The sequence below is a fragment of the Neovison vison genome, chromosome 1 (assembly GCF_020171115.1).
Source record: "Neovison vison isolate M4711 chromosome 1, ASM_NN_V1, whole genome shotgun sequence".
In the NCBI taxonomy this organism is placed as follows: Eukaryota; Metazoa; Chordata; class Mammalia; order Carnivora; family Mustelidae; genus Neogale; species Neogale vison.
The window spans coordinates 214,366,277-214,390,878 of NC_058091.1; the positions used below are offsets into that span (position 1 = coordinate 214,366,277).

Consider the following 24,602-nt stretch of genomic DNA (forward strand, 5'->3'; position numbering starts at 1 on the left):
GGTTCTGAGATTGAGCCCCACATCTGGGCTCTCTGCTCAGCAGGGAGCCCGTTTCCCCCACCTCTCTTCCTGCCTCTCTGACTACTTGTAATCTCTCTGTCAAATAAATAAATAAAACCTTAAAAAAAAAAGTCAAGCACTTGATAAGGTGGCAAGGGATGTTTACCTTCACAATAGAATCAACATTATTAATCAACATTTGCCGCCTGTTCAAATATGCTTTCCGTTGTTTACATCCCTTCCAAAAAGCCTGTGGAAAAGAGCAAGTAACAGAATTATTTATGTGCAACAATTTCCCACTTTATTTTAGAAAGCACAAGAACAGAGTGCATCTCAGGAGACACTGAGCTGGGACACTGTCGGGGCCCTCCCTTCCAAATCTCATGGGGATACCATCACTGGGGAGTGGACATTATATTGAGCAGAACATACCAGATCATGGCTTGTCCCAAACTTGGGAAAGTACATTTACCAGGTTGAATTCAGTTTCCCATTTGAAAGCTTAATTTTGCCAAGGTTCTGGGTGACAAGAAATAATAATAATAAAATAGAATTGTCCTGAAACATACAAAGAGATTAACTGAGTACTGCTACCATGTGGTAATGATATCAGATGCTTCAAAATAATGGCTAGTAACTATCTTTATTCCAGCAAGTGACCCACTGCGGCCCAGACCAAAGAAGGTAAATGCTTGGCTGATTTGTAACTCTGGATCCCTGAAGAAAGGAGTGCTGTGGCTGATCATTTATTATCTACATGAAGTTAGTGACGCTTCATCAACAAAGCTTTAGTAGGTTATTACCATGAAAGAGAACTTTTATATAGGCAACACTTACAAAAACTAGAAACAAACTGGTATCTTTAGAATGATTAAATACAAAAATAAGTTTATTCCAGTTCATTTCTGAGAACGTTTTTTATTGAAGCAAAGCTTTGGAACTCCCTTCGATCCTCTGGTTTTGTTTTCATATTAGAAATAAATAGAACCATAAGATACCTGAGAATAAACCTAACCAAAGAGGTAAAGGATTCTGTACTCAAGGAACTACAGAACACTCATGAAAAAAATTGAAGAAGACACAAAAAGATGGAAGACCATTCCATGCTCTTGGATCGGAAGAATAAACATTGTTAAAATGTCGATACTGCCTAGAGCAATCTATACTTTTAATGCCATTCCGATCAAAATTCCACCAGTATTTTTCAAAGAGCTGGAGCAAATAATCCTAAAATTTGTATGGAATCAGAAGAGACTCCGAATTGCTAATGAAATGTTGAAAAACAAAACTGGCGGCATCACGTTACCTGATTTCAAGCTTTACTACAAAGCTGTGATCACCAAGACAGCATGGTACTGGCATAAAAACAGACACATAGACCAGAGGAACAGAGTAGAGAGCCCAGATATGGACCCTCAACTCTATGGTCAAATAATCTTCGACAAAACAGGAAAAAATATCCAGTGGAAAAAAGACAGTCTCTTCAATAAATGGTGCTGGGAAAACTGGACAGCTATATGTAGAAGAATGAAACTCAACCATTCTTTTACACTGTACACAAAGATAAACTCAAAATGGATAAAAGACCTCAATGTGAGACAGGAATCCATCAGAATCCTAGAGGAGAACATAGGCAGTAATCTCTTTGATATCAGCCACAGCAACTTCTTTCAAGATATGTCCCCAAAGGCAAAGGAAACAAAGGCGAAAATGAACTTTTGGGACTTCATCAAGATCAAAACCTTCTGCACAGCAAAGGAAACAGTCAACAAAACTGTTGAGTCAACAAAACAAAAAGTCAAAAAGACGCAACCCACGGAATAGGAGAAGATATTTGCAAATGACAGTACAGACAGAAGGCTGATATCCAGGATCTATAAAGAACTCCTCAAACTCAACACACACAAAACAGATAATCATATCAAAAAATGGGCAGAAGACATGAACAGACACTTCTCTAATGAAGACATACAAATGGCTATCAGACACATGAAAAAATTTTCATCATCACTAGCCATCAGGGAGATTCAAATTAAAACCACACTGAGATACCACCTCACATTAGTTAGAATGGCCAAAATTAGCAAGACAGGAAACAACATGTGTTGGAGAGGATGTGGAGAAAGGGGAACCCTCTTACACTGTTGGTGGGAACGCAAGTTGGTGTAGCCACTTTGGAGAACAGTGTGGAGATTCCTCAAGAAATTAAAAATAGAGCTTCCCTATGACCCTGCAATTGCACTACTGGGTATTTACCCCAAAGATATAGATGTAGTGAAAAGAAGGGCCATCTGTACCCCAATGTTTACAGCAGCAATGGCCACGGTCGCCAAACTGTGGAAAGAACCAAGATGCCCTTCAACAGACGAATGGATAAGGAAGATGTGGTCCATATATGCTATGGAGTATTATGCCTCCATCAGAAAGGATGAATACCCAACTTTTGCAGCAACATGGATGGGACTGGAAGAGATTATGCTGAGTGAAATAAGTCAAGCAGAGAGAGTCAATTATCATATGTTTTCACTTATTTGTGGAGCATAACAAATAACATGGAGGACATGGGGAGATGGAGAGGAGATGGGAGTTGAGGGAAACTGGAAGGGGAGGTGAACCATGAGAGACTATGGACTCTGAAAAACAACCTGAGGGTCTTGAGGGGGCGGGGGGTGGGAAGTTGGGAGAACGAGGTGGTGGGTATTAGGGAGGGCACATACTGCATGGAGCACTGGGTGTGGTGCAAAAATAATGAATACTACTATGCTGAAAATAAAAAAAATTTAAAATAAATTAAAAAAAAATGAAATAGAAGTTTCTTGTTAAAAAGGATAAATACAAAAAGTGAAATTATTTTTATAAATTTCATGTCTACATATATCAAACTACATCATTCATTCATCTGAAAAAAGGCATGTGGAATTTTATTACCATTTAAAAAATATGTCCTGTAATGATTCAAAATAAAACAGTTAGTATGGTAAAAATAAACAAATAAATAAATAAAAATCAACTGAGCACTTGTTCCAGACTTCACTCAATCCAAATCCCTGGATATGACAAAGTATTTAAAAAAAATACTTTCCTTTTTGAATTAATTAGAAACTCACAGGAAACTCCAAAAATAAGAGTTCCATGTAACCTTCACCCAGCTTCCGCTAATGGTAAATCTCAAAAATAGGCTGTTAAAGCAGTTCGCTACAGTGTTAGAAAAGCAAGCACGTGGACCAACAACTCTGAGGGATCCTGGAGGAGAGAAGGTAGTTGGAATTGGACTTAAAGAGGGAACCACAGAATCAACATCTACAAAAATAAAAGAATATCTACAGTGTGTGATGGCTCTAAGCTTGAGGGAGCCTCTGGCAGCACTCAGAATAACTTTGGGTAAGTTGTTACCTTATCCACTCATCCACTCCAAGCCGTGAATAAAATAGCAAAGATGGGAGTATGGGGTTCAGGCAAAGTACAAAGGAATACAGTCTTTTTGAGGGAATTCAGCAATATCAGATTTAACACTATTTAACCTTTCACCTAGTACTTCTAGTTTTCTTTGTATCTAGCCCAAGAAAAGCACCAGTATAGAAGAACTATATGTAAAGGTTTTTTGCTGCAGCATTGCTTATAATACTAACATGTGCTTAGAGCAGAATGTTTACATATGGGAAAACAGATCAGCTGCAACTGTGCTCCTAGTGAGGGATGCTACGTGGCAGTTACGAAGGATGAGATAGGGTCAGATATATTGACTACAGCGGTGTTCTGTATCTTGAGGAACAAGACGATCTCCAAGATACAATGCAAAGAAATTGTAGTTTACCACACATACGATATGACCTGTTAACAAAAAAAGAAAAACATAGTAATATGTGTTTCTATGCAAAGAATCTGTACTCAATGCCTAGATGATGATGTATGAGGATCTAGTAGAGAAAAGGTATAAAGTACAATGTGCCTATGTGCCCACCCCTACTTAGACTTAGCTGCTCTACAAAAAAACTCTTCATTTTTTGTTATGTATGCTCTGAAATGGGCAAACATGGGGTAAGCATATACACCGTAGTACTGTAAACAACCTTGTACACACATTATTATGTATTTTGTATGCATTATTCCAGTCAACATAGGTTATTAGATGGGGGATTACTGGCTCCATAATTGATATTTGAAATGGAAAGCTACTGTCAAACTGCCCTCCAAAGAGTGTATGATAGATATTTCTTTCCCCAGGGACTCACTGAACTGACAAAAATTAAAAACATTGGTGATGTCCAAACCGACTGATAAAAATTGCTCTTCATTTTTATTTATACTTCGATTTCCAGAAAAGTGAAGAAACCTTACCTTCCTACACATACCTTACCCTACCCCATTTACAATACAATTTCATTTTGTCTATATATATATTTAGAACCGTGTAAGACAATGTTAAAATTTTTACTTCAACTGTTAAACATAATTAAAGAAATTCAAGAGTAGAAGGAAAATGTATTTACCTACAAATTTACTTCTCTTGTTCTTTCTTCCTTCCCAGTTTCCCAAAATTCTTTTATCATTTTCTTTTTTTTTTTTGTTTAGAGAACTTTCTTGGCTAATCTTTTAGGGCAGGTATGGGAATGATAAGTTCTGTTAATTTTCCTCTTCGTTGGAGAATGTCTGGATTTCCCCTTCATTCCTAAATATTATTTTTGGTGGATAACGAATACTATGCTACTTTCCATGTTGTGCCATTCATCATCTCCATAGGTCCTTATGAAAAACTTTCTGTCATGAGAACTGCTTTCCCCTTATAACTAAGTTGCATCTCTATTTCACTGCTTTAAAGATTTTTAATTTTTTTGTTTGTTTATTTATTTTCAGAGGTTTTTGATGCATCTTTGGGTACATTTGAGTTTATCCTTTTTGGGATTTACTTAGCTTCTTGGATTTGTGGTTCTGTGTCTTGGACCACACACAGGAACTTTTCAGACATTATTTATTTCAGGCTTTTCCAGTCCTTCTCCCTTCTCTTTTCATCTGAAACTCTGATGACACAACCATTAAATCTTTTGTTATGGTCCAACAGATGCCTTGAGGCTTTGTTCATTGTTTTTTCAGTTTTTTCTCTCTGTTGTTCAGATCTAGTAATTTCTATCATTCTATTCTCTAGTTCACTAACTTGGTCCTGTGTTCCCTCCATTTTGCTGCTGAGTCCATCCAGCGAGTTCTTTTTTTTAAGATTTTATATTTATTTGACAGAGAGAAATCACAAGTAGATGGAGAGGCAGGCAGAGAGAGAGAGGGAAGCAGGCTCCCTGCTGAGCAGAGAGCCCAATGTGGGACTCGATCCCAGGACCCCGAGATCATGACCCGAGCCGAAGGCAGCGGCTCAACCCACTGAGCCATCCAGGCGCCCCTAGCAAGTTTTTTAAATACGTCGTTCTATGTCTTAGCTCGAAAAAATTTTTTTTTCTATCTTTTTATTTCTTTGCTGAGACTTCCTATTTTTTCCTTTGTTTCAAGTGTGTTCATAATTTCTTACCATAACATGGCAGCTTTAAAATCTCTGTCAGGTAATTAAAACATCTCTGTTATTTGTATTGATATCTATTCTTTCTTTTAGGGTTTACTAATTTGTGTGTGTGAGAGAGAACACAGAGGGATAGTGAGGAAAAGCAGACTCCCTGCTGAGCTGAGAGCCAACGTGGAGTTTGATCCCAGGACCCCAAGATCATGACCCCAGCAGAAGGCAGATGCTTAGTGACTGAGCCACCTCCCCACTCCTGTATTGGCACCTAGTAATTGTCTTTCAAAATTTAAGTTTTGTTTGGTTCTTGAAATGTTTATTATTGATTGAAATGTACACAAATTGGATATTATGTGGTGACTAATAAGACTGGATGTTTTTTAACCTGTTCTAGGTGGTTTTCCCTGACACTGTTCTGGCAAGGGAGGAAGGTGGTGGTGTTGCCTCATTACTGACAAGCAGGGGTAGAAGTTCAGGTTCTCTGCCTAGCCTCTATTGAAATCTGAGGTGGGGGCTGCTTATTACTGCTGGGTGGGGGCTGGGAACTCTGACTACTCCCTAAGTCTGCGCCAATACCACTCTGCCCAGGCGGGCAGTAGTTCTGTGTTACTATTCCTCATACAGCCTCCACTGATAGCAGAAGGCTTTGCAGCAGCTGGCTTCATTACTACTGGGTTGTGATCGAAGTCCTGACTCTCCACCATGCCTTCTTTGATTCCATCCAGCAAGGAAAGGGAGGGCTGCCACATTACTGTTTGTGAGCATGGAGATTCATGCTCTGTGGGTATCTGGGTACCTTGTTAGAGTCTACTAGGATGGAGGGCCAAACTCTCAAGTCGACTTCATGGCACGACTGGTGTGGGGTCACATATTTGTCTTGCTTTGTTTGTTTGTTTTTTCCTGTGCTGTTTGGCTAGAGTGGAGAGGTTATTGTCTAGAATTTTTGTCCTCCTGGGCTGCACCTTTCCTGGAACTTTGGCTACATAGCAGGCTTTTGTAGGAGTTTCTGCCTGCACCCACTGGCATGTCCATGTTGCCAGTCTCTGCAGCAAGAAGTTTGAGATATATGAAGCTAAAAGAGAACCACAGAACTCACCTCCATGTCCTTCCTTGGGTCTCAAGGTTCCCAAGCCAGTCTGCCTCTCCTCTCCATTTTTCACAGTGTTATGTTTGTTTACAAATAATGTCTGGGGCTTTTAGCTGTACTCAGAGGAAAGAATTCTGTATTCCCAGAAGTGGGAGTTGAGTCCAAATGGTTTTTAAGTTCCCAATGTTCTAGAGTTTCCTATACTATTAAGGCCATATGAATTTATTCCTCGACAGATTACAAGATTAAAACAAATCAGAAGTGTAAAAATTAGTTATGATTCAAGAGGGTCACCTTAAAAACTATTAAAACTGAGTTCTTCCAAGTGATTGGTTAAAAAATGTGTATATATAGTTAATTTTCTGCATGTGAAAAATAATACAATAGAAAAAAGATGATATTCATGATACCAAAAATAACTAATGGAGTAAACTTAAGAAATAGGAATAAATTTAATGCTATATGGTGGGAAAGATTAATAAACGGTGAGGTATACTGATTACTGAACTAGAAAATTCATTATTGTAATATCAATCTCCTCGAATAAACTAAAATCTCAATGTAATTATTACATAAAATTCAGGAATGGGTCTGGAACTTTATCAGCTGCCTTTGTACTAACTATCGAACGCATTTTTTTCTCCTTTAAGCTATTACGATGATAAAGAATTCTACAGGAAGGTAAATTATTGAGGATTTAAAACTGGAGTGAGCTTCATAGTGCTTCTCAAACTGTACCATGTATACAAAATCTTTGGAGGGTTTTTTAAAAAAATGCAGATTAGGATTTAGTGGGTCTGGGTGGGGGTTTCAGGTAATGACAGTGCCAGTATATGCCCTACACTTCAAGTAATAAAGATCTAAGCAAAGAAAAAGGATTTTTAGTTGATGGCCCATTTAGAAAATGCCACCATGGGATCTGTCGGTGTGGCATTTCTGAGATGATGGGAAAAACTGTCATCCACAATTGCTTGCAAAAGTGTCCTGATGGCTATAGAGACTAGGGAAAGGGAACACTAGCTGTGGGTTATTGGAAGCCACGGCAAATTAACTACTAACACATTCATTGTGATGGGTCTCATTGGTGCTTTCTATGTTTTTGTGGGTAACACTTTTAAAGCACAGAAATGTGAAAAACTATATTCAAACATACCCCATTTTTAAACTCAAACTGAAAAGCAAATAAGGTATTAGGATAAGCTGAAGTTCTTCCTTCTGCTTTTCTGGAAGTATCTAAACTTCAGAAACACTATTAATCTTATTAGCTCAGATTCACAAACCTTCTGGATAATCTGTTATAGTAAAGACTAATGTAATATTGACACATTCTTGCACTGGTAGAACGAACCCATTGGTCCATTCTGTATTATTTTTTAATGTACCAAGGAGTCAATGTTCAACAAAAGGATTTTCCTGGAGGTTTAATTCAGTATTTTATCTCTTTACTGATTATGCAGAGTTTTCTGAAATCATTCTACACTTATTGTTACTTTCCCAAACCAAGGCAACTTTGGTGGGTATAGACTTTGGTCTACAGAAGCAGAATACTATATGCCTCTTCCTTGTCAAAATTATACTTTCTTTTTCAGTTTTTAAGTTTTAGTTCCACCAGAACTGGTTTTTTTTACTCAGTTGCTAATGGAAGTTCTGTGCTAGGCCATGAGACTGCAGGCTTTTCTAATTAGATAATGTTTATTAAAAGCAATTATGGGTATAAAGTTGGGAGAAAGGAGTTACTGATGAAAGTGCAAAAGGAGACACAATTCTAAACCATAAAGCCATTTGCAAGCAGCTTTTTGCAGACAATTAGAGACAGAATGTGTTTACAGTAGTGTCCATTTCCTTCTCTGGCCGGTCTAAGAGCTTGTGGGAAAATTTAGAACAGCCATCTTTTTGTTGGTTTGTTTTTTTTTCTTACCATAAATGTATTTTCTGTGTAATACCTATTTAACAAAGCACATTTTCAAAATATCTAGACCTCAGAGGTTACTGCTCTGTTTTACAGCCTCTATAACTGTTAATCTCTAGAAAATCCAGCTTGCTAAATTGGTTGCCTTGTTTAGTAACTGGGCACCCAGGACAGTAATATCCAAATTACCAACTCTAACTTCTGAAGCATAAATTCTTACGTGACCTCTTAGCCAAGAAAACCCTAACCATTTATCTCTTTTTGTTCTTAGCTCCAAGGGAGAAAGCCCACTGATCTTCTAGAGTAGTCACTTACATTAAAACAACATGAGGGTGCCTGGGTGGTTCAGTGGTTGGGCCTCTGCCTTCGGCTCGGGTTATGATCTCAGGGTCCTGGGATCGAGTCCCGCATTGGGCTCTCTGCTTGCTGGGGAGCCTGCTTCCTCCTCTCTCTCCCTCTGCCTGCCTCTCTACCTACTTGTGATCTCTGTCAAATAAATAAATAAAATCTTTAAAAAAATAAAACAACATGATGCGGGAGGGTCCCATCAGATTGCTCCCTTCCTCCCCACCTGCAGACTCTCCCACTGCTCCAGGCAATCTGAAAGCTGCTTCAGAGAAGCTTGCTTCTCTTTCTTTCCAAGATGCCTGTAACACTCTCTGAAGTTTAGTAATTCACTAATTCCCTCATTCCCAGGGCTAAGTTTGGGTGTTTGCCACCATTATGGTTTTTCCTAAGTAGCAGCATTCCAGCATTCCTCAGTTCAAAGAAAAAAAATGCCACAGCTCTCTATTTCTTCCCGCTCAGTTTTGCTGATCTCTCCCTGTATCACAGCAGCAATCTCAATGTCAGCCCCATTATCTGTCCTTGGAGGAGCCATCATCTCCTCTCTTTGGACACTGCTGAACACCTAAGGGCCGCAAAATGTGCTGAGTCTGTATTGTGAGTCATCCCGCTTCATTCTGACATCCCAGCCATGAAACGAGTTATTACCATTTTCAGATGAGAATGTACATTTCAAAGGGTCTATTTTTTTCCTCAGTGTTCTGTGAGAGTTTTCTCAAGCTGTTCAGGTGCTGCAGTTATTCTAGGCATTCGCTGTGCATTCTGCAATCCTGAGTTCATTTACATCCTACAACGTCACTATTTCTTCTCCTCTCTTTTGATATCAGTTATCTTTCAGTGTTTTGTCTTATTTCACTAAGTCCATGTCTTATTCAATTCCTTGAAAGCATGAAAGAGCTTCAGCATAGAAATTCTTCCATCTCCTGGGCTAAGAGCATCTTTAAATGTTAGTTTACTTAATTTATAATTTATAATCCTTTTCCTTTTTTTTTTTAAATAAAATATTCCTTTTTGTTTGAGATTATTTTCTGGGCCACTCATTTATAAATACAGGCAATGTTACCAGGGCTTTCTCACTGCTCAAAAGTAGTATGGCTTGGGGCGCCTGGGTGGCTCAGTGGGTTAAGCCTCTGCCTTTGGCTCAGGTCACGATCTCAGGGCCTGGGATGGAGCCCCAGATCGGGCTCTCTGCTCAGCAGGGAGCCTGCTTCCTTCTCTCTCTCTGCCTACCTGTGATCTCTCTCTCTCTGTCAAATAAATAAATAAAATCTTAAAAAAATAGTATGGCTTTTTCTCTCTCACTGTTCTCTCTGCAGAGAGAGATTCTCTCTCTGCAGGGAGAGAGATAGGATACCTTACCTTACAGGGGAAAAATCCCATGAATGACAGTGAATTTCTCATGAGACACCTTGGGTACCTTCTGATATATTCCATTAAGTACTCAAGACAGAGGACTGGCTAATGATGCCATATATTCTCTCTACCACTATTCAGTTCTTTGGGAGGAGACCCAGGGGAGTAGAACTGAGAAGGGGCTGGCCTTAGCCTGGGAGCCTTTTCTCTGAATTTGTTAAGACTACTGTATCTGGGACTCAATGAACCAGCTAGGAAGATTGAGCTCTTTCATGGAGGGGAAGTCCTCACATTTGAGATCCTTCCCCTAATTCAGGGTGAATCTGCCGCTTTGACAGAAAGTGAGAGTAGCATAATAATTGTCTTATTTCACTAAGTTCATGATCTTCTGGCTTTGTAGGTCAGCAAATTTATGCTGAATATGCATTCCTCTCAGGTCCACAGCTTGCCTTCACACCTCCGGCTCTCCTCATTAAAAAACCATCAGAAGAGTTGAGGGGAAAAACAAACAAAAACAAAAGTAAGGAGGGGTGACTTCACAGTTCCATAGCTTCTTTAGTCTTATCGAGTCTGCTGAGATGGAGGAAAACGACTCCAGATGATAGCTGCTGCTCTTCTCCTGAAACTTCTCATGACTTTGGTCCTGGGTCCCAACATCAGATGGATTTTATACCAGTGTGCTCAACAGAATGTCCTCCAAATACAACACTGCTCCACGCCCTGAGACTGGACAGCTTAGGGTTGGTCCAAATTGTGTCAAGTTGGCTGACACTTTTAAATTCTGTGTAAAATTAGAGCCTTAGCATCAATGTAGAGGATTCTCTCTTCAGGCTTTTTTCATTTCCTGTGTGTTTTATCTACTATTTGTTTAAAGAAGAAATAAAATGGAAAACTTACTAGTTAAGCTAAGAAAACATCTTTGTCCAGCTTATGGGAGAAATTTCTTCTAAAATTAATCATTCCTGCCTTCTAACATCTTAAGCTCTGAACAGATTCAAATATTTGAGCACCTATCGTTCACAAGATACAAGAATACAAGAATTTTAAAAACTTTTATTTTCTGCTCTGGATGATATTATAGTTAGGTGAGGAAAGCAGTTAAGCACACCAATGGTCACAAAAGAGGAATCTTCAACTTAAAAACTTCCATTTGGGGAAATTTCTTAGTTATTGGCCAATGCAAAAACCCATCAAATGCTGTTCATCAATAACAGTATCACTCTGGATGCACAAAAAAAGACACATAGCCCTCTGGAAGCCAGAATGGTGGTTGGTGGAGGGTGGTAGGAAAATACAGAGGAGAAACATCTAAATTTCACCAGTCCCTCTCTTGGCAACCAGAAAGTTCAGAGGAGTCATGCAAGCTTAAGAACAACTCAAGGCCAACCAGGCAGGAAAGGAGGATTTCTCCTGTAGGCCTAAATGAAGAGTATGTAAGGGAGAAGAGTTTCTTGGAGAGGCTAAATCCATTTCATCAGCTCTTCTGTTCTTTCCTTCTAGAAGAACACAGAAACAGGTGCCATTCAATATGCACTAGCCATGGAAAAACCAATTCATAAAGCACCTAGTATAGAAAGTAGATGACACAAGGAGATCCAGCTTTTTAGAGAAACAGGATTTCAACTCTGATTTGAGAAGTCCCTCTGGCTCCAGCTAGGTTGGTGGTAGGCAGACCTTGGCAAGGCCACAGGATCCCTTGATGGTCTCCAAAGGCTAATAATCATTCAATGTCTTTCCTATCTCTGAGTCTTAATAAGCCAGATTTGGGGGCAATGATTAAGGGGAAAATCTGCAGTCAGATTTGTTAATTGGAATGCTGGAAGTTGACTGTCAAACTAAAAAATGAAGCATCTCCAGAGAATAGCACAGTTTGCTGTAACTAGTGGTAGGTGGTTGACATACCTGTATTTTGGCCACAGGCTTTTCTTGTTCATACAAATATGATTTCCTAGCTTCGTACTCTTTCTTAAGAAGGGATCCTGCACTTGTGGCTTGAAGGCGAAGAAGCAAATCACCAGACGCAGACCACATCTTCTCACGGACATAATCTGTTGTGACTTTTTCAACAATGTCCTGGCAAGAGATATTTCTTATGGTTACACTTCACACATCAGGTGAAAGCAGCATAGAGAAAAGCTTCTGGAGATTTTATCTCTGAGAAAATGGTATGGAGAACTCTTTCTGGCCTGGTTTAAAAGGAGATTTGACCAGAACCAGGGATGGACTGGCTTAGCTTCTTCCTAGCAACATGTTTTGGAATCTTCTGAACTTGGAGCTGAGGTGCTCTGAGAATTTGGTTGAGTGACCTCAGAATCTGGAGGCAGAGGTGCCAGCAAGGACCAGGTGTGAGGCTGGAGCTCCACAGTGTAAGTGGGACAAGGATGGTTGCAGTAGGAATAGGCTTACATATCAACTCCTACCTCCCCAGGGCTGCCAAGGAAAAGACTGCAGTGGCCATGAAGTCTTCTGGTTCCTCTGCCCCATTTCTTGTCCAGGCCACAGTAGGCAGACCTCTGCAATGAGCCTGGAGCAGCTCAAAATAAACTTGGGGGAAGATAAAAGACTTGGGGCAGAAGGAAAAGGGATTGTATCATGGCCAGACAGGGGAAACCCTGTCTGAATGAGAATGAATGTGGAAAAAGGAGAAGGGGGGACTGTGAAAAGTCTTTCTGTAGATTAGGAACTGGGTTTGCTTTTTATGTTCTCTGAGAGATGCAAGCCAAGACTGAACTCACTTCTACTGGCAGGTACCTCTCATTCCGTGTGGAATGGGGGGCTAATTTAAACAATTAAAACTGACATCACAAAAAATGCTTAAAAGCTTTTAAAAGATGACATATTAACATTCATGAAATCAGTACTTTTAGATTGTCTGGAGAAAATATATATATATATTTTTTAACAACATAGGCCTTCCACTTTTTAGTAATCCTAACAGAATGATGCTCAATTTCACAAAGTTACTCCCAAGGCATCTTTGGACACCACTGGAGTAATCGTTGGCTTCAAATTATAACACTCTGATGCTGCTTCTTCACAGTTTGATATGTCTTTTCAACTACAGCATCGGGTTTTTAAATATTGTCCACAGTTTCATTTTTCTAACAAGTAGCCCCGATGATGAACTGCCACCAGAGTATTTTCTTGTAAATTGTGACAATCTTGGATATTTGAAATTAGTTAATTAACTATCTTCTCTTCACTGTCTTCTCATCATTCAGGATTTCTGGTGGCCCTGTCAGCTCCAGGCCACAGATTTTTCTCTGAGTTTTAGCAAATACCATAATGGTGATTCGATCCTCAAACTTGCTATACTGTAGTATCTTTGATGTTGGCAACTTTGAACAACTTTGTAAGACCTACATTTGTGTGCTCTTCCTTTCTTTTTTCTTTTCCAAAATGGAACTAAATTATTATTAGTATTTTCTCTTTAAATATACTACAATGCATGGATCAAACAGAAATTTTCACTTCTTGTAGGTCCAACTTTGGTCTCAAGTCCAAAGACATCTTGTGAACATCTTTTCAAGAGTATTTCCCCCCAGAAAGCATTACTGACTTTTTAAAGGTTGTATGTATCTCTGTGGTAGGCTGCGAGGGGGAAAGAATAAGACTTTCCAAATACTGACAACCAAGTAATTATTACTAATTGAGCTTTTGTGTCAAGGCAAACCTGAAGATTGATTTCTTAGGATAATGGATCATTCCAAACAAGCTACAAAAGCTTTCATCCCCTTGCTCTGTCTGGTGGTGGTATACTAATATGGAAATAATTGTAAAAGTTAGTAGCCATGCAGCCATATACAATGGCATTTATGAAGATTTTACTCTGTAATTTTACTCTATATTCAGGCTTTAATAAATCAGTTATTTCCTCCCATCACTTCCATGATTCAAAAACAGAAAAGCAATCACACTTATTTTTCCATAGTACAGTTTCATTAAACATGAACCTCCTACCTCAATTTCTTTTTTTGTGAGCCATGATTCTTTAGGCAAGTATGGTTCAGGTGTGACCCAGGAACTCTCCTTTGAATCGATGTTGTAGTAGTACTCATATTTATCCTGCAGGCTGAATTTGAGCCAGGAACCTTCAGTAGACACTAAAAAAAGAAGTTTGTTACATTCCAGAAAGAAACACTGAAACTTTGAACACTAATGTAGTTTCTCTAATATGTAAAATGATCTAATAAACAATTTTTTATCAAGCATTTTGATGGCCCAAGTTAAAATAATGAGAAATGACTCATTAAATGGAGTGAATTCTATGTATTCAATGGCTGCTCTCAACTCAGTCAAATCAAGAGAAGGACAGAGGGATGTGTAATGCTAGGGCTCTGGACCTCAAATTTCTCATGAGGAGAGGAGTCACAAATGGCCATTAAGAAGGAAAAGCAAACAAAGAATATGTGTCCCTGGTAGATATGAACAGCATGACAAATGGACAGAGGAGACCAAAAGCAAGAATCTTCTTTACTTAGGAAGTCTCCCAGCAACTTCTCTGAGAAGGAGTGACCTGGAAGGACTGTGACCCATTATGTAGGGAAAGCCAACGATCTGCATGAAACCAACAGAGAAGTGACTCATCTTTGCAGACTACTTTATCTAAAGTAAAAACTGGCATATGCAAATACTAAGTCATTAAGTAGGGAGAAGGAAAATGTCCTGGTTTGACTCACCTTGTTCCACCCAACCATACAAAATGAGAAAAAAAATTGCAGAAAGTACTTAATTTGGGGGGAAGGATATACTAGAAAAAAAAATCTATGGCACTCATGGCTTCATTAGTTAAGAAGAGCATCTCCTCCTCATGAATCCATGGGCTTTATTTCATATTTAGAAATCTGTTTATTTTGTTGAATGGCCACGATTCCTGTCCCAGACCAGCAAGCTAAAAACAGCAACAAAAATAAACATAAAAATGATCTGACCTTGATCAGTCTAAGTCAACTGCTGTCAAGTGAGCCTTAGACTAAATGTCTTTACAGGGAAGTTGAAGTTCAAGTGAATTTCCTTACAGAATATTTAAATGCACTCAAATAACTCAGCAGAGGTAACTTCAAGGCCCTTGAATGTATTTTGATTCTTTATGTGGTTTTAAGTGCTCCTCAACTGTTCTGTTTGTGACTGCCCATTTGAAAGGAGATGCATCTCTTTTCCTGGGCAGTAAGACACCTGTTATCTGTGTAGACGTACTGGTCTACTAGAACACACATTGTATAGTCAAATTAGGATGATCATAAGTAATCATTATGGATTTAAGATAACTCCTGGGTTTCTGAATTGGGAATCTGGGGATATATGACTACATGTACCAGAACATGGCATAAAGGAAGAGGAGTAGGCAAGGGCAGCGGACAGAAGATGGACTTGAACCTGAACTTAACCCCTGCATTAATACTGTAGTACAAGTCTTTCTCCATTACAGACATTACAGTGGCTCTGAATGAAGAGATGTGAAGGGAATGAAAAGGGAAAGGGCAATCAGATGCCAGGTAAGACAGAATGGCCAATAACCCTCTTCACACTTCATCAATGGGCAATTTGCTGAATTGAAGGGTGCAGTCTCTGGGTTGGAAAGACATCAGGTAAACTTAAAAATACATAGGGTACTATGGGAAAGTCTTCTAGCTGAACTACAAAAAAAACCCAAAAACCACCCTTTCCCCCTCCAGTTCTACTTCTTAGGCCATACACTGTCACAGCAGTTTCTTAAAGAAGAGGAAGTCCAAGATCTACGATGTGGTGCAAATAAACACCAGCCTGTGAGTCAAGAGACACCCAGATCCTTGACAGGACACAAGGTTCTCAGTAACAATCTACTAAAGGAACAGTACACGAACTATCAAGAATTAACCGCTTTGGGTTTGTTATGGGCTTCCTCTGACCACAATCGTAGAATTTGTTTCCTAATCTGAGAAATGAGTTTCGGGCTCATCATCTCAAGGATATTTTCCAGAGCTAACACTTCATGGTCTGTCATTGGATTGAATGAGCATAAACACTTGCTGAGGTTATGGATCTGGTTGCTTGGAGACCAGTTCATTCTACTTTAGTTCACATATTCAAAATTACGCTTTACTCCTACTCAAGACTGTGCAATCATCTACCATTTGTTTCAAAAAGAATAAAGAGAAACAGGTCAATGTAGAAATATGCTCTCTAGATTATGGACTCTGAAAAAAAATCCAAGGGTTTTGAAGGGGCGGGGGGTGGGAGGTCGGGGTACCAGGTGGTGGGTATTATAGAGGGCACGGATTGCATGGAGCACTGGGTGTGGTGCAAGCATAATGAATACTGTTATGCTGAAAATAAATAAATAAATAATTTTTTTAAAAAAAGAAATATTCTCTCTATATATTAAAAAATAAAAGGAGGGACATAGTTAATCCCAATTTTATTTTTCAAATGTAATTAACAGATTGATATTATCTAGGTGACTCAGCAGATAGAATAAAAAGAATATAACTAAACTCTCACTAGCATTGTTTCTATGTGGCTAACAGTTGTTCTTAATTATTTGTATTGGCTTGATTTTCTTTAATAATTACACATTATTTTTTAAAAAATCAGTTTGTATCACTAGAGAAATGGATCAACAAGGAAACTCTGAATAAAGAAAAATCTCCTTAAACACTGTATTTCTCAAGTTTATGAAAGCACCCATGCATAGCCAAGTTAATCCGAGGTTTAAAAAAAAAAGCCACATCTAAAAATTTTTCAAGATAAAAAAACATTTTTTTCTTAAATATTTTATTTATTTGAAAAAGAGAGTGAGAGCACAAGCCAAGGGAGAGGCAGAGGGAGAGGGAGAAGCAGGCTCCCCACTGAGCAGGGAGCCCCATGCAGGGCTTGATCCCAGGACCCTGGGATCATGATCTGAGCTGAAGGCAGACGCTTAACTCACTGAGTCACCCAGGAGCCCAAGATAAAAAAGTATTTTAGAAATGTTCATCTGAAAGCAGTATTTGTTTTAAAACTAATACAAGACCACAGACCGCATCATATTCAAAACGATATTTAGTTGGTTCTAATGACTAAAAAGCTTACCACTTTCAGATTTGTTCTCTTTTGCCTTTGCAAGGGCATCGTAGTACTTGTCAGCACATTCAGGGATTACATCATTTGTGTTAGACATAGAAGACTTTAAAACAGACAGAATATCACTTGGCTTTTCTTTCTCCAGACACTGATTAACATCGATGACCAGTGTGACCCCTGTATCATGAAAAAAAAGTTTCTGTTAATGGTTATCTTCTACTTAGCTAGAGGCATGTAAAGATAAAATTTAACCTTTCAGGAATGCATTGCCAATAAACCTTTTTACCCTTTCAGAGTATGCAACGCATATACCCGCGACAGTTACCAACTCACTTACCAGTTTAGGTTGTAAGAACACAGCCCCACAGAAATGCAGTTTATTAAAAATCGTGGTGTGTCCAGGTTACTCTCGTGTGCTGTGAAGCACTAGGTCCTACTCACTCTAGTGCTCTGTAAGTGGGGACAGTAGGTATGCAGTCCTGACGTAGGCCATCAATCAGTAATTGAGAACTAATCATATGAAGACTTTTATTTTAGAACAAGTAAAAGTCCTGATGTTCTCTTGTATAGCACTAGTATACTTCACAAGATCTGTCATTAACAACCTAAACAAACGTTCTGGAAAGGCAACAGGTACAGCTGTTGGACATATGCAATCGACTTGGTTCTGGAGCCAGTTTAGACCTAGAAAACATCTTATCCCATTTTAAATTCCTGCCTCTCCCCCCAAATCAAACCACACTGAACTCTTCATTGTCTAAACAAGGTTAATATGGTGAATTCTTTATTATCCACTTCTGTTTCAGCTGAGAATATTCTGGCCCAACCAATGAGAGTACTGTTTTCACAAACCATCAATGCACTGAGTTAGAAATCTAGAACAAAAATGGAAGAAACCAGGTTAAAATACTTTGTAGACAAAGTTTTTGAAGAAAAGGGGGAGAGATGGATATTCTTTCTCTTTTAAACATGCACATGTCAAACTCAACCATACACATGCCTCATGGTATACTGACGTCCTTGAATTACGTTCTCATGTGTGTGGAAGTATGAAAGCTGGAGGGGCAAGAAAAGCGGAGTTTGACTTTACGTACAGCATCAAGAACTTCTGTAGCAAACTTCAACTGCTGCAGAACAAAAGGCCCAGCGGTGTGCTCTTGTGCTTGTAGGACTTAATAGGAATAGACCAACAGTTGCCCTTTCCTCCTCTCCAGGAAAGCTTTCAAGGATGGGACAAATGCGGTCCTGGTGTTCGAGAGGTTTGTGGTCTCAGAGAAGCAGAAGCAACAAGTAAATGACAAAGAATCCTCACATGAATTATATGACAGCTTCACCTAACCCAGTAGAATGGCATATTTCTTAAAAGATGGGTAGAATAGAGGCACACATTTCTTGCACTGGAAATGTGCTGTATCATCGAGTGCTGACCCGCAAGTAGGGGGCCAACAGGTTCATTTTATAGGTAACCAAAGCATAATCCTCCTCTTAAAAGAACTATTTTCTGTAAAAAATCTAAAGCCCTGGAGAAAATCCTATGAGAAAAGTGTCTCTTCCTGCTCATCATTTTATCTACAGTCCCTGGTACACAGTAGGTGCTTAGTGTTTACTGAGCGCTGCCAGAAGAGTCCTTCCTGTCGTTCTACTGTGCTATAATAAATACCATGAGTGGTATTAATAAATATTATTTATTGTAGTTCAAGTACTATGGAGGTGTGTTTGGGGTTCTTTGTTTCTACACTAAAATGGCCTCAAACTCCTCTGCCTTTTTGTTGTCCCCTCCTGTCCTGCCAGTTCTCCTCTTGCTGCCTTGTGCTCACACAGGGCAGCCAACACCTCACTGCCCGATGTGCTCTGAGCTGTGCAGAGGTATCACCGAACTAGTTAGTGTTTTGCCCAAGATGAGAACACACAGCTCCAGTTATCTCTCCCAGGGGTCCTCAATGAGCGGGTCCAGGGCACAGGCTTTGAGACATGGATTTTGATTCCTTTTTTGATTCATCTGTGGGATATGGTTTAGCTCCAGATAATTGAAGATGTCAGATAAATGGTCTACATAAAGTCAGGTATGTTGGTGGTACGGAACAAATTAAGAAAACTCCCATTAATCTCCTAAGAGACTCAGAGGAACGCTTTGTGTTATATCTTAGGCCATATACTGATGGTCTTTCTCTAAGGCATGTATTCTCTCCCAAGAGGTGAAATAATCCCTAGAAGGGCAAAAAAATTGGTTCTTGCGGGGAGGGGGCAAAACATCTTTTTGTGTAGAAAGCATAGGCCTATCTATGGTTCATGAATAGAAACACAATAGATCTGTGGTATTCAAATTTCATGGTGGGAAGTACTCGGAAAATCTACCTAAAAAGGTTCCTTGCGATACAATAATGGGAGAAGTTTGGGAAATACTGCTCTCAGGAGTCAAAAGTAGAGACAGACCTACTTTAAGAAAGCATGGGTCTCCAGTGGACATGAACATGGGCCCAAACGTAGGAGACTTGAGTCACTCAGACTTAAGTCCTGTCTGTGGTAAAACACATAGGGCAACACTTTTCCCAGACTACCTGCGAGTGGGCTTGACGCTTACAACATGTAACAAGGATCTGTTTCAAGCCTTCATACGAAGGGTGAAGAATGCTTTTAAAGGTAAGATTAAACTCCTTTTTGACAAACTGGCAAATTCTCATCTTGATATGAGAATATAGAAGGTTTTATTTCAGAACATCTTTTTGTTGTAGAAGATACTACGTCTATTCTTCTGAGGTACAGGACTGAGGTGGAAGACAGGATTTTAAATGTGTTGGTCTGGAGTGGACCGTCACACATATTTGAGAGAGCCTCTGGGTTGCAGAGTCAGTAGAACCATGAGGGTCTCAATGGGGGAAAACATCCAACTTCACAGTTTTAGGCCACAGGTAGGAAGAACATGAATAAAATGAATGAAAGGACTTCTAAACTGGTTTGATTTCTAAGAGAAAAAGGGGAACCTGAAACGGCTACTTGAGAGCCTATTTTTACCACCTTATTTTTTTAATGCATTTCTTCAAACTATGGCTTCCTTCAGGTTTATATTTAAATTTAAGTTTCTTATGGACACATCTCAAGTTCATTTTATTTTTTCTTAAGGATTAGAGTGCTAGAACGGAAAGACTTCAAAGACCCTAAGGGTATAAAAATTCAGGTTGGAGAAATGCACATATTTTTCCAGGCTGAGGAAATAAAAATCAGATGTTCCCCCAGGAAGGCTTCCAAAGTTTAAAAGCACATCTTTGGGGGCAAGACTCAGGCTTCTCAACAGCATCCTATGACCTGATACAACAGGGTACATCCTAATTGTGCCATGAATGGACAGGTTAATGAATAACACTTTCAGGAATCTTCATTAAGTTATTTGTATATGTAGAGTGCTAGTATATCATTCTTGAAGCTACTTTAGAACACCGTGTGATTTTTCATACTATTCCTCTATGAAAAGAGAGGTTTAGAATAAAATTAAAAGCTTAATCATTTGAGCCAATGAAGGGATTCGGCCATTTGCAGATTATGTTTATTCCATTTAGGTGTTCGACAGCTGCAGAAGGAATCATGGCTGGTTTGAGGACCCACAGGGAGAAAGAATGAGTTAAAATCCCACTGATCACTTGACCTCCGTGAGCCCCTACTCTGACTGGTGGGTCACAGGGATGTTTTGGGTTTCCTGGTATTAGTGTCCATTCAGAGCCAGTGTCCTTAATCCCTGAAAAGTCTAATGGTGTGCTTTCCCCTCGGCCAGCCACCACAGTCAAAGATTGAAGACCTCTTTAGGGGAAGCCTAGAAGAAAGATGAACTGTGTACAATTTTGATAGTGTTAACTGTTCGTTCTCAAGAGGGCCTGGTCTCCCCTTCATTCAAGGGGTTCTTGGTCTGTAAACGATTAGGTATGGGACTGATAGAGGGGCCATGACTCTCTGCTCTTGTTATTCAAGTTATACTTCTGTTCATTTGACCTAGAACTCTTCTTCCACTTGTACAAACCAAGTATGAATTTAGGAGACAGTCTGTTTCATTTCTAGGAACACCGTGGTCAATCAGCCACTGGTCTCTGTGAATGGGATTATTCTGATGACGGCTTTGGCTTTGCTGTCCATTACAGCAACCACACCCACTTGCCTTTGGTGATTAAATGCTGCCATCTGGCCTCTGGGGCCTGCCACAGATTTTGGTCTTGCCAGGCTCCCTACAATGGCACGAACCAATTCCTTAAAATAAATCTCCCTCTTCCTCTTTCTTTCTCTATGTGACTATATATGTACTACATACTTTCCAGAGGAACAACTATTTATCTACACATACACAGATATACACAGATACAGGACTATATATGTAGCTCTATTTTTTTTTCCAGATGAAAATATATATGTAGTTCTGTTTCTCTGGAAAATCCTGACTAATACGATGGAAAGCATGGAAGGGAGAGAGACATTTACTAAGCAGACAGGGCTAGCTTCCTAAGGATCAAGATAAAAAAGGGGCTTGGTCACACTAGAAATTTGAGAGTTTAGAAACCATTTTTGGCTTTCTAGATTTTGTTCAGCAACATCCTCAGATTTCGCTAGAGTTAGCACCCAATCACTGAAAGTAGTGCCACCACCAGTGAATCTTATTTTTCTATATATACACAAGCACTGAAATTGCTAAGGATCCAAATCTTTTCAGATATTAAAATGATATAATTTAAAAAATTACTTGAATAAAAAACAACTCGGTGGCTTAACCAGCAAGGCACATGGGGCCGACAAAAGGAGATGAGGGCTTACATTGTTTTGTTTTGTCCTTGTCCATGTTGGCCTCATTGACTGCATGCTGTATTTCATCCAGCCAAAGAACTTTGGAAACACTCTCAGAGTCCTGGGAATATTGTCAGAGAATAAAAGAAAGAACAGTGAATCATGATGAAACAGAATCTAGAACTGCTTTTCAGGAGCTCATTTTTACAGTTTCTAAAAAGTCTTAGCCAGCACCTACCAAGCACTGCTGTACACTGTACAAATTATTAATGAAATAACCCCCAAATCCAACCTGTTCTCCCTTCTCTACTGTCACCCCTTCAGTCCAGCCTACTGTCATCTCCCACCTGGATGGGTGCATTGGTCTATCTGTTTTTCTGGCTTCCAAAACTGCCCTCTACCACAGTTGTCCTCCACGGAGAAGCAGATATATTGTCTTCAAAATGGACGTCTCACTGGATGATCTCTCTGCTTAAACTCCTCCACAGGGTTTCCCCTGCATGGAGGAAAAAACAAAAGTCGCTTCCCGGGGACTGTGGGGAATCTAACAATCTAGCCCCTCTGACCCCTCTGGCTTCACTCCCACTCCTCTACTGCCTGGCCCAGACCTGCACACAGCCTCCTTCAGAGCCAGGCATCCTGGCTGTGTGGTTCTTGATGCTTTCTGACCATTCAGGCCTTAATTCAAATGCCACCTCCTTCACAAAAGTCTTCTCTGCATCCTCTCTCTTAATCACTAACTGTGGTACCCAAGGTGACCCTGGGTACCATGGGGTATTTTAAATTTCAGGGAAATACAACACCATTTATCAGACACAGAGACAAAAATAAGGCAAAGAACCCTCAAGGACCTAACAGTTTAGTAGAAAAGATACATTTATCTAAAAATAATTATACAATGTGATCAGGGATATAATAAACTTGCCCAAGATTACAAGGAAATACTAAGGCTGTGATGAACAGAAAGTAGTTCATCAGAGCTATGGAGAACCAGCTCCAGCATTTTGGACTCCTGATGGATAGATGGGTTGTAGAAGGAGAAATAACATTCACCAGCTCTTCTGGCAGACTTCAATACTATTTCCCTCAGAGATTAACCTGAGATAATGTTTGTTTGGAAAGCATTATGAAAATGAGACAAAGAATTTCTTATTTTAGCCTGTAACATCTGGGGTAATGGAGACCAGGCCTGGCACCTGCTTCTGCAATCATGTCTACCTAGCTAGCTCTGTCACATGTGAACTGTCACCTGTTAGCAAGAGTCTCCATTTCTTAAGAGAATGGACAGGAAGGATTCAAACAGAAAGCAAGACAGGAAATTGAAGACTATAGGAAGAATGAAGAGACGGGTGAGTAGGAACTGTTTTCTTTCTGTTCCCAAAGTCAAAGAAAACCCAAACACTCTTCCCAAGTACAACCTAAAAACTATGTTCCATGCAAGTTCATTTACGTCTGTTTCCATTTTTTTGAAGAGCATTTACGAAATTCCTTCATAACTTATCGCTGTAGAAGATATACCATACAAACTTTGCCCAGATGAGAAGGAAGTTAACAATCCCACTTCAAAGCTTAAAGTATCTTTTTTATCAGACACACCAAAGAGAAACTTGACAAATCAAATTAATTTAAGTCAGCAGTTTAAATCATGACTCGTTACACTAAAGGATGCTAGTGTTAAATACAAAACCAGGAGTAAAAACTGAATCCCACCAGTTTAAGGTCTCCTTTGAAATTGCCCACTAGAAGTCTGGAACTATATTTATAGGATGGTAATGACCCTACCTCTAGCTAAAGAGCTTCAACATATAAGTTACAAATGGATTAAGTTACGAGAAGCTGGGTCATCTGTAAATCAAGACATCAATTCCTGAATTTAGAAGAATTCTAGACAATTTTAATTAAATAAAAAAGTACCCCTTTCACTATTTTGTGGCATTTTGGTTTTTGCTGCTACAATATAACAGCTTTCAAGTCTCAGTTTCTGTTATCTATATTACATAGTTGAAGTACCAGACATTGACTTTTGATTGTAAAATTCCTGTGATGTAATTTAATCAAGTGTGCAAAGTTTACACAGATCAATTCCTTCCTGGCTTATCCCTCAGCCTGTAAGTCTTAAGTGAAACCTGCATTTTCTGATTCTTGTCCCATTCTATATGCAACATGCAGTTGGATTGTTTGGCTTGGCGTTTACACTTAAGTTGTGTTAATTACAGAAAAATCTCCGACAATGCTTTTTTTTTTTTTTTAACTGCACATTAAATCATATCCTCTGGAAAATAACTACTCACAAAGGCTTATATGTTGTGCAACAATGTGATCATATTTAAACATTACTGAGTTGGACACTTAATGATTAAGATGGTCCATTGTATGTTATACCTATTTTGCCACAATTAAAGAAAAAAGCTTATTATAGACCTGCTCACCAACAACCACAGAATAGAGAGAGTTCTCTGCGTTTCAATGTTGTATCATCACTTCAGTTCAACCAACGAGTATGCTGAGTTATGGCAAAATCAAACACCATGAAACCAAGTCTGGCCAAGGAGGGATGACAAATACAGACCAATGTGACACTGATTGAGAATTTTCAAAGTAGTCAA

The 24,602-nt window shown here is 39.3% G+C and overlaps 1 protein-coding gene across 2 annotated transcripts in view; it reads right to left on the reverse strand.

The window, feature by feature from the left end:
* The window catches only part of IQGAP2 (IQ motif containing GTPase activating protein 2), a 287,508-nt gene that overhangs the window by 56,813 nt on the left and 206,093 nt on the right, over nucleotides 1-24,602 (reverse strand). For both annotated transcript variants that reach the window (XM_044266779.1, XM_044266786.1), the window contains 5 exons: nucleotides 22,027-22,117; nucleotides 17,245-17,412; nucleotides 14,155-14,297; nucleotides 12,097-12,267; nucleotides 167-250 (listed from right to left, as the gene is read on the reverse strand). In XM_044266779.1, the coding sequence (XP_044122714.1) occupies nucleotides 167-250; nucleotides 12,097-12,267; nucleotides 14,155-14,297; nucleotides 17,245-17,412; nucleotides 22,027-22,117 (657 nt within the window). The remainder of the gene's footprint in view (nucleotides 1-166; nucleotides 251-12,096; nucleotides 12,268-14,154; nucleotides 14,298-17,244; nucleotides 17,413-22,026; nucleotides 22,118-24,602) is intronic.